The 17864-nt window shown below is 38.1% G+C and overlaps 1 protein-coding gene across 5 annotated transcripts in view; it reads left to right on the top strand.

Annotated features, from left to right (window-relative positions):
* LRRC36 (leucine rich repeat containing 36) overlaps positions 1-17864 on the top strand; it is a 58161-nt gene that overhangs the window by 15175 nt on the left and 25122 nt on the right. For all 5 annotated transcript variants that reach the window (XM_078438874.1, XM_078438871.1, XM_078438870.2 and 2 more), the window contains exons 5-7: positions 3261-3349; positions 13318-13445; positions 15429-15474. In XM_078438874.1, the coding sequence (XP_078295000.1) occupies positions 3261-3349; positions 13318-13445; positions 15429-15474 (263 nt within the window). The remainder of the gene's footprint in view (positions 1-3260; positions 3350-13317; positions 13446-15428; positions 15475-17864) is intronic.

Here is a 17864-nt window from a genome sequence, read left to right on the forward strand (position 1 = left end):
ATGCTTACCAAATCTTTCTTGGAGTTAAAATCAGTACATGGTCTTTTCCTATTGAATTAGAAGGTTTACATTACCACAGAGATAAATTTGTTAGAAGGTAAGGGAACCATTTTTCTACAAAACTTTTTTACAAAAGTTTGTAAAAAACTTTTTCTACAAAAGTAAACAGACCTTGAAGCTCTACAGTATTGGAAAGGTAGATTTTTCTACTTCTTGTTACTAAAATCTGAACAAAATAAGATACCATATCTTCTACTATAAAACCCATGCTCTTTATCTTAAAAAGGTAGCTTTATTTTTGAAAAACAGAAATCCATTACAATTTACATAATACAGAAAAATACAGTGAAAAAAGTAAAAGTCACCCCATAGTCTGCTACCAAGAGTTAACCTCTCGTAATGTTTGGTATACATCCTTATAGACATCTGTGTACCTACCTATAGACACATGTACATGTGTCTATTAGTATTGTTTTCTGATGATAAAAGTAGTGCATGCTTGTTATTGAGAACCTGGAAAGTATAGAAAAACCATAAGAGAGGTACCTGGGTGGCTCAGTTGGTTAAGTGTCCAACTTTGGCTCAGGTAATGATACCACAGTTTGTGGGTTTGAGCCCGACATTGGGCTCTGCATTGGTGGTGCGGAGCCTGCTTGGGATTTCTCTCTCTTCCTCTCTCTGCACCTCCTTTACTTGTGCTCACTCTCTCTCTCAAAATAAATAAATAAACATTTAAAAACCACAAGAAATAGGGGCGCCTGGGTGGCTCAGTCGGTTAAGTGGCCGACTTCGGCTCAGGTCATGATCTCGCGGTCCGTGAGTTCAAGCCCCGCGTCAGGCTCTGTGCTGACAGCTCAAAGCCTGGAGCCTGTTTCAGATTCTGTGTCTCCCTCTCTCTGACCCTCCCCCGTTCATGCTCTGTCTCTCTCTGTCTCAAAAATAAATAAATGTTAAAAAAAAAAATTAAAAAAAAAATAAATAAAATAAAAACCACAAGAAATAGACAAGCAACTCATAATTTCACTACCCAGAAATAAACACTAATTATATTATGGTAAATATCCTCTTAATCTTAGGTGTGTGTGTGTGTGTGTGTGTGTGTGTGTGTGTGTGCGCTTATCTCCAAGGTTATGTTATATAATGGATATCTAAATACATATTAATAATAAAAATAATACATATATAATATTTATTTTATAGTAATTTGCTTCCTATATGTACCATTTTTAGTTTAAGATATCATGAACATATCTCCACAGCATTAAATATTGTTCCCAAAATGAGTTTTTCTTTATTTGTTTATTACCTTTCCCCACCATGAGAACTAGGACTTTGCTTGTCTTGTTTATTGCAGTATCCCTAGTGCTTAGAATAGCCTGGCACATATAAGGTATTAAGAAACAATTTGTTGAATAATGAATGAATGAAGTCAGTGTCTGTTGGTCTTGGATCCTTCTCTTTGCCTATCTCTGCTCTTATCCCTTATAAGTTTTTTTTCTTTTCTCTTTTAAGTTTATTTATTTTGAGAGAGAGAGAGAGAGAGAGCGCGCACAAGTGAGGGAGGGGCAGAGAGAGAGGGAGAGAGAATCCCAAGCAGGCTCCATGCTGTCAGTGCAGAGCCCAATATGGGGCTCAAACTCAAGAACCATGAGATCATGACCTGAGCTGAAACCAAGAGTTGGACGCTTAAACACGACTGAGCCAGCTAGGCACCCCTAACCCCTTATATGTTTATAACATAGCCCTCAGAGAGCATTTTTAGTTCCCTACATATTTTTTTAGTTCTCTATTTTTTTAAGTTAATTATTTTGAGATTTTTACATAGAGTAAAATTTATCCTGCTGTAAAAAGAACTGGAATGTTTCTAAAAAGTTATTTCTATATATATATTGTGACCTAATTCTTATTTTAATTCATTGGGGGGTACCCTGTTTACTGTAGAAATACAGAGATGAATTAATGTGTAACTGAATACATTTTCTAGTAAGGCAGATAGTTAGCACTATCATATTTCTGTTTAGTTATCACATAGTGATTGCAAAACCAGAGGTAAAATGTTACTCAAGTGCCCAGTCCTAACATTAATATCTTAGCTCTCCAACCTTGGGTAAATATTTTTTTTAAGTTTGTTTGTTTGTTTATTTATAACCAAGTTAGTTAACATGTAGAGTAATAATGATTTCAGGAATAGAGTTTAGTGATTCATCACTTACATACAACACCCAGTGCTCATCCCAACAAGTGCTCTCCTTAATGCCCATTGCCCATTTAGCCCATCCCCTCACCCAACACCCTGCCAACAACCCTCAATTTGTTCTCTGTATTTAAGAGTCTCTTATGGTTTGTCTCCCTCTCTGTTTTTATCTTATTTTTGCTTCCCTTCCCCTATGTTCATCTGTTTTGTTTGGGTAAAGATTTTTCTTTAAGTCTTTCTGAGTCCCAGTTCCTCCAACCTATAAAATGGAGATAATAGATAATAGGGGAGCTTTTATGATTAAATAAAATGGTGGGTGTAAAGTGCCTAGCTCATAGTCTAGGCTGTCTGTACTTCCCAATCTGTACTTACTGTAGTTATATTTTACTATACTACTTCAATCAAATGCAAAACTTGCCTTTCTTGTCTGTTTTTTTTTTTAAACTAATGGCTGCGGTTGTCCACACTGTAATTCTTGGCAGCAGAACCTTTCTTTCTGTGTCCTATGAGTTTTTTAATTCAAAAGAAAATATTCCCTTAATCATTCAGACCTAAGTTTGTGTCAAGAAAACGGTGTCTGAATGTTCTGGCTTTCATTCTTTAAAGGCTGAACTATAGTGTCCTCCTCTCTCACTATTCCCAGTAAAAATATTATGACCTTAAAAGTAGGGTTTAACTGGGGGTGCCTGGGTGGCTCAGTCAGTTAAGTGTCTGACTTTGGCTCAGGTCATGATCTCACGGTTCATGAGTTCGAGCCCTGTGTCGGGCTCTGGGCTGACAGCTTAGAGCCTGGAGCCTCCTTCAGATTCTGTGTCTCCCTTTCTCTCTACCCCTTGCCCACTCACATTCTGTCTGTCTCTCTCTCAAAAATAAACACTAAAAATTTTTTTAAAAATAGGTTTTAACTGAAACACTTTGTGAAATTAATATTTTCTAGATCATTTGAGGAAAAAATCTGATCACCATGAATTAATGTTTTCCAAATAGCATTTAGTGGTGATCTCAGAAACCTTCTTTTGCGTTTTCTTTTAAATTGGGGTTTTAAATAAATTATTCCATGTGGCATCTCTAGGGAGAAGACAATGAAAAGCTGCATGACAGATGAGAGTTCTGCATCAAAAGTCAATGCTGATATTGATAACAGAGTTGAAACTGGTAAGTTTTGTCTCTGATCACAAAATGCTTAAGACATAAGTTATTTCAGTTTTTATGGGCAGTCTTGGGTAGGATGAGGACAAAATAGTTGAGAAATAACAGATTTGCAGTAAGCACAAGATTTACTGACTGTGCTTTTCCTCCCTTCTCTCACTGCCAGAAGGAGCCCTATTTATTGAGCAGGCATAAACCAGAACCTATTAAGTACAAGCTATAGTCAGAATTCAGTTTCATTTATATCAGTTTACATTCAGTACATTCTGAAAGTTGCATTGCCAGTCCCCATGACTCCTGAGCATTGCTTATGGTGATTGATTCATTAGCCAGAGACTGGTGACTCGTCTGCATCAATGTAGCTTAAAACCTGGACCTTCTGGGGCGCCTGGGTGGCTCAGTCGGTTAAGCGTCCGACTTCAGCTCAGGTCACGATCTCGCGGTCCGTGAGTTCGAGCCCCATGTCGGGCTCTGTGCTGACCGCTCAAAGCCTGGAGCCTGTTTCAGATTCTGTGTTTCTCTCTCTCTCTGTCCCTCCCCTGTTCATCCTCTGTCTCTCTCTGTCTCAAAAATAAATAAACGTTAAAAAAAAAAAAAATTTAAAAAAAAAAAAAACCTGGACCTTCTGTGCTTCTCCACCTTGAACCTTTGCAACTGCAGAATCTCTTGTGTTTGTGTTATATTCCTGGTGAGTGTTGCCTGTAAGCACTATTGGTAGTGCAATATAATTTAAGTGGTTATACCACATTAATGGTTGTGGCACAGGCTAGGAGAAAGCTTTCCACAAGAGAATACATGCAGTGGACCCTTATGGATTAACCTAGCACTCATTAGATGACCTTTTATTTGAGAAAATTTTATTTTGTAGAGGCCTCTGTCCCCTTAAGGATATACCAAATTATTTACAACCTCTAAAAATTAATCCCTAAAATCCCAGCAATAACTTTAATAGATGGAGTATGTAGTTTAGACATTAAGAATTTCCAGTTTATAACATACTGTATTTTGTTTTCCTTACTGCTTATCTATCCTGGCTGACATTTATTGACAAGTAATTTTAACATGATTTCATGGTAAAATAAGCCATAGTGAAGTGTGATTTTTATTTTTCTTTCTTGGAAGCCTCAGTGCACACATGCCATGGAGCATGGATTGCTTTATTTCATTTTATTATTTAATTTTTTTAATGTTTTTTTATTTTTTGAGAGAAAGATGCAGTGCAAGTGGGGGAGGGGCAGAGAGCGAAGGAGACACAGAATTCAAAGCAGGCTCCAGGTTTTGAGCTGTCAGCACAGAGCTGGACGTGGGGCTCGAACTCATGAACTGTGAGATCATGACCTGAGCCGAAGTCGGATGCTTAACCTACTGAGGTACCCAGGCTTTCCCTTTATTTCATTTTAAATAGCATTTTTTTATATTTAAAGTTTGATGAAATTCTATTGTAATAATTGTGGAAAATACTTAAAAGCATGAAGAACAGCATTGTAATCATTTATTAGCCTGTCCCCTAGAGAGAATCCCAATGAATAATTTGGTATACAACCTTCCTGTCTTTTTTCTAGGTAAAACATTTATATATCAATTTCCAGAATGACAAAGATACACTGAAGTGTAATTTGACTGTCTCTTTGTATTAGCTGAATTAAACTTCATTTATGTTATATTACATCATTAGCACACATAAAAATTCACTCCATGAATTAAAATGTTTTAAAGTGCACAGTCTCCCCTGAGAAAAAACTGCTCTGCTAGACACAGGGCCCATTTCTAAAGGTTCTTGGAAGCTCCAGCTGTTGCCTGGATTTTTTTTTTAATATAAAATTTATGTTGCTACTTTGAAACATTAAACAGCTTTGCTTTCCACTGAAAATCATGTTTGTGCTAGACCCCTGGGGATTGTTGCCTGTAAGCACTGTTGGTAATTCAATATGACTAAAGTGGTTATGCCATGCTAATCGTTGTGCCACAAGCTAGGAGAAAACTTTCTGGAGGACAGTTTCCACTAGCTCAGTTCCAAACAGTGCTTTCCCACCAATCATTTAGAATGGGCAGCAAAACTATTGTCTTAGATCTTCATCCTATTCTCCTAACCACATGATCTTTGACTCTTTCGAAGGTTCCTCTCTCTTTTCCCATAGCCCCAAAATAAACATACCTAGCCTATGTCTTTAGACCTCTTCTTTCTTTCTTTTTTACATTTATTTATTTTTGAGAGACAGAGCACAAGTGGGGGAGGGGCAGAGAGAGAATGAGACACAGAATCCAAAGCAGGCTCCGAGCTGTCAGCACAGAGCTAGATGCAGGGCTCCAACTCACCAACTGTGAGATCATGACCTGAGCCAAAGTCAGACGCTTAACCAGCTGAGCCACCCAGGTGCCCGTAGGCTCTCTTCTTTCTTTATTTGCCCTTACTGATCTATTTGTAAAACTTGCTTTATTCCCTCCCTCTAGATGACTCTTAAATATATTGATCTCAGGTCACCTAGCTGGCTCAGTCAGTAGAATGTGTGGCTCTTGATCTTGGGGTTTTAAGTTTGGGCCTCATGTTGGGTGTAGAGATTACTTAAAAATAAAATCTTAATATAGATAGATAGATCAATCTAACTTTGTATATACTTAGAATCTCCACTAGTAAACTTTCTAGTCCTTCAACCAAACATGTTAAAAAACCAAATGAACCCCTTTCCTCCAGCCCTAAACAGTAACTAGGGTTTCCTCAGTGTTACCACCACTTTCCTAGTACTCAGGCTTAGAACCATACTGAGATTTGATGCTGCTCCTTTCCTAAAGACCAGCTGAACATTTATACTCTATAGTATGATCCACAGTTGATGAGCCTTCCTTTTCCTTTCCTAATGGTCTCTTAATAGGCATGCGTAATAGCTATCATTTATTGAGTGTAAACTCTGGGCCAGGCTCTGTGCATTATCTCATGTAATCCTCACAACATCCTTGAAGGTGGTTATAATTATCCTTATTTTACAGTTGAGGAAACTGAGACCCAAAAAGGTAAAATAACTTGTTCTAGTCGTACAGAAAGTGGCAGAGCTGGAATGCAAACTCTGGTCCATCTGTCATCAAAGTCCTGTTAAGCATTACACCATGCTACCTCTTGGTCTCTTCCTTCAGTTCATTTTGTACTTTCCTGTCAGATTAATTTTCATAAAACTCAGCTGTGATAATTATACTTGCCTGCTCAAAAATTTACATGGCTCCTCTCACCTACTAAATTAAGACTCCTTAATTTGACATACAAGATTCCCTTAAACTATGACCACAGTTTATATCTTCATCCTAACCTGAAACCTGTCTCCTGTTTCTGAACTACAGTTTCCAATTCTGCAATCACATCAAACCACTGTCTCCTCCTCAGATAGTTATTCTTTTCTCCCTCTTCTGCCCCTGAACTAATTCTGTCTTGGTATGCTTTAATCAAAATCCTACCCTTTTTTAAGTGACCCAACTCAAAGTCCATTGTCTTTAGTGAAGTGTTTTTGATTCTTCAACCAAAAAAATTTTCGTGTTTTTGTAAATCCACATAATGCATATATATATATCCTGGTATATGTACTCTGGAAATAGAAAATTCAACCACTCCCTGAATCACTTGCAGCATCATTAGGAACATGAGACAAACACGAAAGACCTAAGTAACAGAATCCCAGGTGATGCATATGAAAACATCAAGTGAATGGTAGAGATCAGTGTTCCTCAAACTCAGCGCTAAGGACTCAGTCCAGGGATACACTCAGAGGTCCACAGGCAGTGTGAGATCCATTACTTTTGCGTTCTTGTTTGATGCAAAAAGCTGACTTTATTCACTGTGTATTCTCAGTGTATTCACTGTGTATTCACTGTGTATTCTCCCCTGCCTCCACACACACACAGCCTCCACCACTACCAACATCCTGAACCAGAGTGGTACTTTTGTTACAATTGCTGAGCCTATATTAATGTGTCATTATCACCCAAAGCCCATGGTTTACAATAGGGTTCATTCTTGGTGTTGTACGTCTTACAGGTTTGACAAATATATAGTGATATGTAGCCACCATTTTAGTATCCTACAGCATAGTTTCACTGCCCTAATCTCTGCTTACCTAGGCATCCCTTCTTCCTCTCAAAGCTCTGGCAACCATTGATCTTTTTACTATCTCCATAGTATTGGGTTTTTTCCCAATTATTTTATTGTGGCAAAATACATATAAAATTTACCATCTTAACCATTTTTAAGTGTACAGTTCAGTGGTATTAAATACATTCATAATGTTGTGCAACCATTACCACCATCATCTCCGGAACTCTTTTCATCTTGTAAAACTGAAACTATATCTATTAAATGGTAACTCTGTATTTCCCCCTCTCTGCAGTCCCTGGCAACCACCATTCTATTTTCTCTATGATTTTAACTGCTTTAAGTACCTCATATAAGTGGATCATACAGTATTTGTCTTTTTGTGACTGGCTAATTTTGCTTAGCATAATGTCCTTAAGGCTCATCCATGTTATAGCATATGTCAGAATTTCCTTCCTTTTAAGAGTGAATAACATTCCACTGTTTGTATATATCACATTTTGCTTATCCATTCATCTGTTGATGGTCACTTGGATTGCTTCCACGTTTTAGCTATTGTGAATAATGCTGTTATGAACATGGGTACACAAATACCTCTTCAAGACTCTGCTTTCACTTCTTTGAGGATAGGCCCATAATTACTGCGTCATATAGTAATTTTATTTTATTTATTTAAAAAAAATTTTTTTTTAACATTTATTTATTTTTGGGACAGAGAGAGACAGAGCATGAACGGGGGAGGGGCAGAGAGAGAGGGAGACACAGAATCGGATGCAGGCTCCAGGCTCTGAGCCATCAGCCCAGAGCCCGACGCGGGGCTCGAACTCACGGACCGCGAGATCGTGACCTGAGCTGAAGTCAGATGCTTAACCGACTGAGCCACCCAGGCGCCCCTATTTTTAATTTTTTCAGAAACTGTGATACTATTGTCCATATCATCTGTACCATTTTACGTTCCCACCATACAGTTGGACCAGCAATTCCAATTTCTCCACGTGCTTATCAACATGTGTTATTTTCTGTTTTTTGTTTGTTTGTTTGTTTGTTTGTTTAATAGTAGCCATGCTAGTGAGTATGAGGTAGTATCTGGTGGTTTTAATTTGAATTTCCCTAATGATTAGTGATGTTGGGAATCTTTTTTTTGGGGGGGAGGGCACAAGTGAGCGAGGGACAGAGAGAGAGAAACGGGGCCGACCCAAAGCAGAGCTCATGCTCACCCAAAGCAGGGCTCAAGCTCACCCAGTGTGAGACTCGAACTCACAAACTGTGAGATCATGACCTGAGCCGAAGTCAGATGCTTAACGACTGAACCACCCAGGTGCTCTGTTGAGCATCTTTCACGCGCTTTTTGACCATTTGTATATCTTCTTTTGGCAAAATATCTATTCAAGTCCAATGCCCACTTTTATTTATTTTTAATTTTTTTTAATATTTATTTTTGAGAGAGAGAGAGACAGAGGGTGAATGGGGAGGGGTGGGGCTACAGAGAGAGGGAAACACAGAAACTGAAGCAGGCTCCAGGCTCTGAGCTGTCAGCACAGAGCCAGATGCGGGGTTCAAACCCATGAACAGCAAGATCATGACCTGGGCCAAAGTGAGATACTCAACCAACTGAGCCACCCAGTTGTCCCTAATGCCCACTTTTAAAGTTGTTTTTGTTGTTGTTGAGTTTTAGGAGTTCTCTATATATTCTGGATATTAATCCCTTATCATATATATGATTTGCAAATATTTTCTCCTATTCAGTGAATTTCCTTTTTACCCTGTGGATATTGTTTTTAGATGCACAACATTTTACATTTTCATGAAGTTCAATTTGTCTGTTTTTTTCTTTTGTTGCTTTGCCTTTGGTGTCTCATCCAAAAAAATAATTGCCAAATCCAATGTCATGGAGCACTTGTCCTGTTTTCTTCTAAGAGTTTTATAGTTTTAGGTCTTACGTTTAGGTCTGATCCATTCTCAGTCAATTTTTATATGTGATCTTAGGTAAGAGTCCAACTTCATTATTTTGCATGAGGGGTGGGACATGAGTAGTTGCTATTGCTACTGCTGAGAACTGAACAGGACTGAAGTTAACTTCAATTTAACTTCCATGTCTTCCCCTGGAAACTGAAAGCCTTCAATAGACTCCAGAATTCCAAAATAGTTACATCAGACAGATTCTGCCAATGTAATTGTTGCGCTTGCAGAAGACAGATGCAGAGTGTTGTTTACTCTGCCATCTTCCCTGTCTCCATAGTTTTGCCTTTTCCAGAACGGCATATAGTTGGAATCATTAAGTATGTAACCTTTTCAGATTGGCTTCTTAGTATTATCAACTTAAGATTCCTTTATGTCTTTTCATGGCTTGATAGCTCCTTTCTTTCTAGTGCTGAATAATATTATGTTGTCTGGATATACCACAGTTTATCCATTCACCTACTGAAGGACATCTTGGTTGCTTCTAAGGTTTGGCAATTTTGAAAAAAGCTGTTATAAACATCCATGTGCAGTCTTTGTGTGGACATAAGTTTTCAATTCTTTTGAGTAAATACCAAGTGTTTAGTTTGCAAGAAACTGCCAAACTGTCACCCATACAATCTGCTTTTTAAAGTATCTTTTTATATACTGAGCTTCTTAAATTGAAGTTTCTCAAACTGGATTCATATTCTCAGAGTTTATGAGAACATTGAATTTGAGAAACACTGATGTGGATGGACACATGCTATAGAAGCTCAGACTGCTAGGAGCAGAGGTGAAAAGGTTTTGTAGCAGATGTGGAAACAAAGTCATCAGCCCTTAAAGGCTGGTGAACCCTGGGATAGCCTAAGAAGAGGAGGAGGGCATTGTGGTTGGTGGGATTTGTGTGAACAGCTGTGTGAAAGTGGTAATGAGTATAGCAGGTCATAGAGACAATTGAATGACCATGTAGTTTGAGTAGAAAGTTTATGTTGGGTAAAAAGGTCAATTATTGAAGAACAATGAATGCCTTACTAAAGATAATATGTGTGCATATAGCACACATACTCTGTGAATTGAAAGGGGCCCTGCTCACTCTTTTAGCCATTTCCTTTTACCTGTAAGTAGAATTACATCTAAAACTTACTGATCTAATGGGTATCTTATTTCGAAACAGCAAAGGGACGCCTGGCTGCCTCAGTTGGTAGAGCATGTTATTCTTGGTCTTCTGGTTGTGAGTTCAAGCCCCATGTTGGGTATAGAGATTACTTAAAGTAAAGTAACATCTTAAGGAAAATAGAATAGCAAAGAAAAATTCACCACAATCATCCTTGTACAAGAACGAAAGCAGCATTATCTATAATAGCCCAAAAGTCTGTCAGCTGATGAATGGATAAACAAAATATTGTATATGCATATAAGGCATATTATTCAGCTATAAAAAAGAATGAAGTACTGATACATGTACAATATGTATCTTGAAAAAAATCATGCTAAGTGATAGGAGCCAGACACAAAAGGCCAAATACTATGTTATTCCATTTATATGAAATGTCCAGAATAGGAAAATCCATAGAGACATAAAGTATCTTGATGGTTGCCAAAGGCTGGGAAGGAGAAGAGAATTAAAAGTGATAGCTAACTGGGTTTCTTTTTGGATAATGAAATTAGATAGTGTTGTGGTTGACAACTTTGTGAATATACTAAAAACCACTGAATTGTATACTGTAAAGGGTTAATTATATGGTGTGTGAACGAAGTTAAAACAAAGATTCTCCTCTCCCCCAAAAAACTGATTCTAGGGGTGTCTGGGTGGCTCGGTTGAGCGTCCAACTTCAGCTCAGGTCATGGTCTCACGGTTGGTGCGTTCAAGCCCCACATTGACCTCTCTGCTGTCAGCACAGAGCTTGCTTCGGATCCTCTGTCTCCCTCTCTCTCTGCCCTTCCCCTGCTCGTGCTCTCTCTCTTTGTCTCTCTCAAAAATAAACATTAAAAAAAGTGATTCTATAACACTTGTTAATTGATTAGTATGTGAGATGGGTGAGAGTCAAAGAATTAGTTTCTATCTTGAGAGATTGGTTGAGTAGTAATCCCAATAGAGATGCAGTTTGGAGTGGAGGGTGGGGGAGCATCCATAAAAGTAGGCTTAGAAGTGAAGATAATGAGTTTGGTTTAGAAAATATCAACTTCTTATTTGTCTGGGAGGGAGGCACTCCTTGGACAGAGTTCAAGAACCTTAGGTCTGGACATCAAATCAGAGATCAGAGTGGAGATTTAGATTTAGGGTCATCCAGATTTAAGTGATAAAGGGAAGGTCTGGTAGCATTCAGCAAAGAGTTTGGACATTGGGAAATTTGCTTAAACAAAGAGGTGCGTTGAAAGAAAAAGAACCTGTGAATCTGAAAAAGAATATAAGTACAGTAGAAGGAAACAGGATGGAGCAGGGTCTTGGACACCTGGGAAGTGTAAGTGTTGTTCCGTAGGATAAGAGTAAGAGGAAGTCTGAACCCAAAGTCACAGCTTACTAACCATTCTCATTATCTACTAAGAATCAGGTTAAGATCAGTAATTTTTGCTTTACTTTTTTTTTTTCTGTGTTACTACTGCAGTAGGAGCCAAGGAGCACAAAATTTTAAGAGCTTATAAGTAATTCTGTCAAATACAATGGTAGAAGAGCGTTTCATACTGAATAGGCAATTTCAATCCCATAAGACAACTCAGAAGTAGGAAGTATTTGGGGCACCTGGGTGGCTCAGTCGGTTAAGCATCATACTCTTGGTTTCAGCTTGGGTCATGATCTCATGCCATGTGGGTTCGAGCCCCACATTGGACTCCATGCTGACAGTATGGAGCCTGCTTAGGATTCTCTCTCTCCCTGTCTCTCTGCCCCTCTCCCTCTCTCGCTGCCCCTCTCCCTCTCGCTCTCTCTGTCTCTCTCTCAAAAAAAAAAAAAAAAGAAGTAGGAAGCATTTTAGAGCCCCAAATGAACTAAGGGGCCTGGATTTTCAAAAAGCTGACTTTATTCACTGTGTATTCTCAGTTGCCCTGGCTTACAGCAGCTTTCTGTTGCCAGAGCCTACAAATAAAAAACTAGCAGAAGAACACGTTGTTTGACTAAGGCCCAAGTTTTTGAAACTATCTTAATGCTTACATAATCCTGCTAGGGGGAAACACCTCCCTAAACAAGAAACTCTTATTTTCATTCAAGTTCCCCCCAGAAGACTCCAGATCCCAGAATTCTACAATTAATAAGTATCGATCAAGAGTGTGCAAAAACTTCTGTACAAGTCTTCCAATCTAATAAAAATCCTAACTGGCTCTCTCTTTTTTTTTAATGTTTATTCATTTTGAGAGAGAGAGAGAGAGAGAGAGAGAGAGAGAGATTGAGGCAGAGAGAGAAGGAGACACAGAATACGAAGCAGGCTCCAGGCTCCGAGCTGTCAGCACAGAGCCTGACGCGGGGCTCGAACTCATAAGCCGTGAGATCATGACCTGAGCCGAAGTGCGACACTTAACCAACTGAGCCACCCAGGCGCCCCCCAACTGGCTCTTTTTGATAACAGTTTCTAGGGTGGCTAGGACTAGTATATAGTTTTGTTTATTTGTTTTTAAGATTTATTTTTAAGTAATCTCTACACCCAGTGTGGGGCTCGAACTCACAACCCCACGATCAAGAGTTGCACACTCCATGTTCCACCAACTGAGCCAACTTGACATACACCATTACTTTGTTTTAACTTACCTCAACCCTAAGAGATAGGTAGTCTAGATTTTATCATCACTGTTTTACAATGGAGAAAATCAGAGAGGTTAAGCAGTTTGCCCAAGTTTACATGGTTTCCAGGTAGTGGCACCAGAACTCTCAATCTTGTGACTTGCCTTCCAGTAGTATCTTTCCATAAGGCATATTGCATTTGAAATCTGGTCAGTGCTTCATTGTATGCCTTTTCTTTTAACACAGACTCAAACAAAGGACTTTTTATTCCCTTCCCCAACCGGGAAATAAAGGATTCTCTCACGAGTACTTCTGCAACCCAGGACAATGGTATAGCAGATCAGAAATTGGACACTTACTCACTGGGGACACAGGTAATGTGTTCACTTTACTGCTGATTTATTGACTACTCAATGATTAATACCAATAATTCATTGGACTCTCTATCTATGGAGATCTAAGAGCATTTGTTTGATAAAGGCATTTTAGACCCTTTAAAAGGAAAAAGGGGCAAAAAAGTAAGTAAGTAAATAAATAAATAAATAAAATTAAAGGAAAGAACAGACAATACAGAGGACCTTCTCCATTAATTTCAATCTCCCTTTTCCCTCTCCCCTACTAATTTGTTATCAAATGTAGTATATTTATGTATACAACTTTTAGCACATTTTATGCCAAATATTTTGGCTCTCAAACAGATGTTTTGGCCAGTTTTAAAATTTCTCCTCTCAGTGCACCTGCGTAGCTCAGTCAGTTAAGCGTGGGACTCTTGATTTTGGCTTAGGCCATGACCTTGCAGTTTGTGGGTTTGAGCCCCACATCCAGCTCCATGCTGCTTGGGATTAGCTTTCTCCCTCTCTCTCTGTTCCTCCCCCACTTGTTTCTCTCTCTCAAAATAAAGAAAATAAACATAAAATTTCTCTTCTCTATCCAATGTCTCCATCTCCTGTTACCTTACTTCCTTAAATTTTCTACCTCTGACTTTTCATTACTGAATCTTAACATCTCAAGGGTAGCTTTCCCAAAGCTGCCTGTTCATTGGAACATAAAAGAAGAAAAGTTAGGGGTAAATAAAGGTGGCATAGAAGTTGTGGACAATGGAGAGGTAGAGATTATTTATGCAAGATGAGGCAAAAATTAATGAGCTTTTAGTGAAAAAAATTGGTTAGGGGAATACAACCATTATATAAGCCTCATTTATATGAGTGAGTATGGGGCGCCTGGGTGGCTCAGTCAGTTAAGCATCCAATTCTTGATTTAGGCTCAGGTCATGATCTCATGATCATGAGATCAAGTCCCATGTCCAGCTCTGTGCTGGGCACAGAGCCTGCTTAAGGTTCTCTCTCTCTCTCTCTCTCTCTCTCTCTCTCTCTCTGCCCCTCCCCTGCTCTCTCTCTCTCCCAAAATAAATAAATAAATAAAATTTAAAAATAATAAAGGAAATGGAGACAAAGAATAATATACAGTTAAAATTAAATAACACTTTTTAAATTAAAAAACACAATTTCATTGAAACTACTGGAAGTGACAGACAAAAAGGAAATTAAATAGCTTGCTATATATTCTTTTAGTTTAAGAAATAAGTAGGATTTCTTCTTCTCTATAACTACCAAACTGAAAACTTGAAGATGATATTTAAAAAAGCAAACCCTAGATGGCTTTCTCTTTTGTATTAATCCTTGCTTAATTATGCCCTAAATTAATTTTCAATCTCTTAAAACTCTCAGTAACACCTGTAGTTGATGCTCAGCTTTATCAGAAGGTAAAATAAATACAAGAGTTCTTTAAACAGAAAAAATAAAGTTGGAAAATGTGAACCATCTAACTTCTATGCTGAGCTATTTAAAGCAGAAAAAATACAGTATTTCACTGGTATGTCTTTTACCAACTGAGGCTATTTTGTCTTTTCAGAGAGTCTCCTTACCTACTCCAAAGCAGCTCTAGAATCTTTTTGGATTGTGGCTATTTAAAAATAGGCTTAAGAGGCACCTGGGTGGCTAGTCAGTTAAGTGTCTGACTTCAGCTCAGGTCATGATCTCGTGGCTCATGGGTTCAAGCCCCACGTCAGGTTCTGCACTGACAACTCAGAGCCTGCAGCCTGTTTCAGATTCTGTGTCTCCCTCTTTCTGCTCCTCCCCTGCTTGTGCTGTCTCTCAGAAATAAATAAACATTAAAAAAAATTTTTAAACAGGCTTAAACTAGGACCTTTGCTTGAAGGTCTGTTTCCCTAGGTTGTAAGGATAGACTTGGTTACTAATAGGAAAGTATTCTGAACCCCTGGTCTATCTAGTAAGCTCATGTTTGGATGCCCATTGACTGCCTTTTCCTAAACATTCAAACTTTTTTTTTCATTGCAGGAAGTGGCAAGAAGGGAGGTCCCAAGTGACAATCACCAAGAAGATGGTAAATATTTTGTGCAGGGAGTATTTTTCTCCACACTAATCAGAGAAATCCAGATGTTATGAGATTTGGGAGAAGATGGAGGTGTCTCAGCCCTAGGGCCCTACAGGGTCAACTAACTCTTTTCTGCTTTTGTAGGGGGCTGCCCTGGAAGCTTAGTGACCTGTAAGGCCTTACTGGTTGAAGAGTGGATATTCTGACTTCCTTTGTTCTTGATTTTTTGTACTGGCTGACTGTTTCTTTTTATTTTTTCTTATCTTTCTTGTCCTCTTTTGGATTTATTATGTTTTTATTCATCCATTTTTTCCCACCTACTGGTTTATAAGTTATATACTGTTTCAATATTTTTACTATTATTCCCTAAACTATAATATGTGCCCTTCACTATTATAATTAAAAAATTAATCAATACCTTAGGCTGACTGGGCGGCTCAGTTGGTTAAACATCTGACTTTGGCTCAGGTCATGATCTCCCGGTTCGTGAATTTGAGCCCCTCATTGGGCTCTGTGTTGACAGTGTGGAGCCTGCTGCAGCTTCTGTGTCTCCCTCTTTCTCTGCCCCTCCCCCCTTGCACTCTGCTCTCTCTCTCTCTCTCTCTCTCTCTCTCTCTCAAAAATAAACATAAAAAATTACAAAATAATTAATCAATACCTTAACTTTTCTCTTGGATAATTTAAAGAACTTAAAGTACTTTACTTCTTTTACTCCCTCCCAATTTATGTATTATTATTATAGATTTTAATTCTCTATACTTTCTAAACCCATATGAAATAGTTTTTATACAGCCAGTGCTCATTTAGATTTATCTTCGTATTTACCACTTTGTTTATTTCTTTTTTTCATCCTAGATTTCCCTTTTGAGATAATTTTTCTCTAGCTTATAGTACATCTTTTAGAATTTCCTTTAGTGTGGGTTTACTGTGTTGAATTCTTTTAGTTTTTGTTTGTATGAAAATGCCTCTCTTTCACCATTATTCTTTTTTTTTTTTTATTTTTTTGAGAGAGAGAAAGTGAGAGTGTGAGTGGGGGAGAGGGTGAGGGAGAGGGAGAGAGAGAATGTTAAGCAGGCTCCATGCCCAGCATAGAGCCCAACGTGGGGCTGGATCTCACAACTGTGAGATCATGACGTGAGCAGAAATTAAGAGTCAGATGCTTAACCAACTGAGTCACCCAGTCACCCCCATTACCATTATTCTTAAAAAGTATTTTGGCCAGTTATAAGTTTCTAAGTTGGCAGTTATTTCTTTCTGAAAATTGAAGTTATTCTACTGTATTCTTTTGTTTTTGCTTTTGAGAAGTCAGCTGGAGGTCTGTCATTCCTGCAAGGATATTGTCTTTTTTTCTCTGTCTGCTTTTAAGATTTTCCAATTGTCTTTGGTTTTCTTCAGTTTCAGTATGATATGTGGATTTCTTTTTATTTATTCTGTTTGGTGGTTATTACACTTGAATCTGTGAATTGTGTCTCAATAATTCTGGAAAGTGCTTCAAATGTTGTTTGTATCCTTATGTCCTGTCCTTTCTTTCTGTCCTTTTGGGAATTTTGATTAAATAAATATATGTTAGAGATCTTTACTTTGTCCTCTTTGTCTCTTATTCTTTTGTATTTTTCATGTTTGGTTTTTGTTTTTCTTTGGTCTGATCTGCACTTTGGATAATTCCTTCTGATCCATCTTAAGTTCACTAACCTTGTCTTCAGTTGTGTCTAATCTGCTTGCTTGCTGAGTTCTTAATTTCAATAGTTTTATTTTTTAGTTCTATAAGTTTTGTTTCTTTTTCCAAGTCTTCTGGGTCAGTTTGTATAAACAGAAAATTTAAAGCTTTTTTAATATTTCTTTAAACATAGTAGACATAGCTGTTGCATACACTGGATGTTAATTCTAATATCTGAAGTTGTTGTCATTTTGTTTTTTCCTCATACTTGTGTTGTCTTATTTCCTTTTTTGTTCCTTTGCTTTGGTTATTTGCTATATATTTGAAAAACTATTTGTAGGAATCATTTAAAGTCTTACATAAAGGTATCTTTTCCAGATCAGATTTTCATTTGCTTCTACCAGGTACCAGGGACACTCTCATTCTGGGATCACTTTAATCCAAGCTCAAAGCTTGAGGTTCCCTGGACCCACTCAGATGATGCAAACCTGGATTACCTGTCAATACAAGGACTGGCTTATTTCCAGTTTACCTTTACTCTGAAGGTTGCATCCTGCTTGGGGTTCCATCTTCATATGTATGTGGGGAGGGTAGGGGAGAGGAATGGTTTGTCATACTCCTCACTTTGGATGGATGCTGAACTTTACTTCCATCCCTGTCACCCTAAAACTTCTGAGGGTAAAAGTGACTTTAAGTGCTAGACTTACCTATGTGAGTCCTTGCTGTCAACTAGATTTTGGCC

This window comes from Panthera onca, chromosome E2, assembly GCF_046562875.1.
Source record: "Panthera onca isolate mPanOnc1 chromosome E2, mPanOnc1 haplotype 2, whole genome shotgun sequence".
Classification (NCBI taxonomy): Eukaryota; Metazoa; Chordata; class Mammalia; order Carnivora; family Felidae; genus Panthera; species Panthera onca.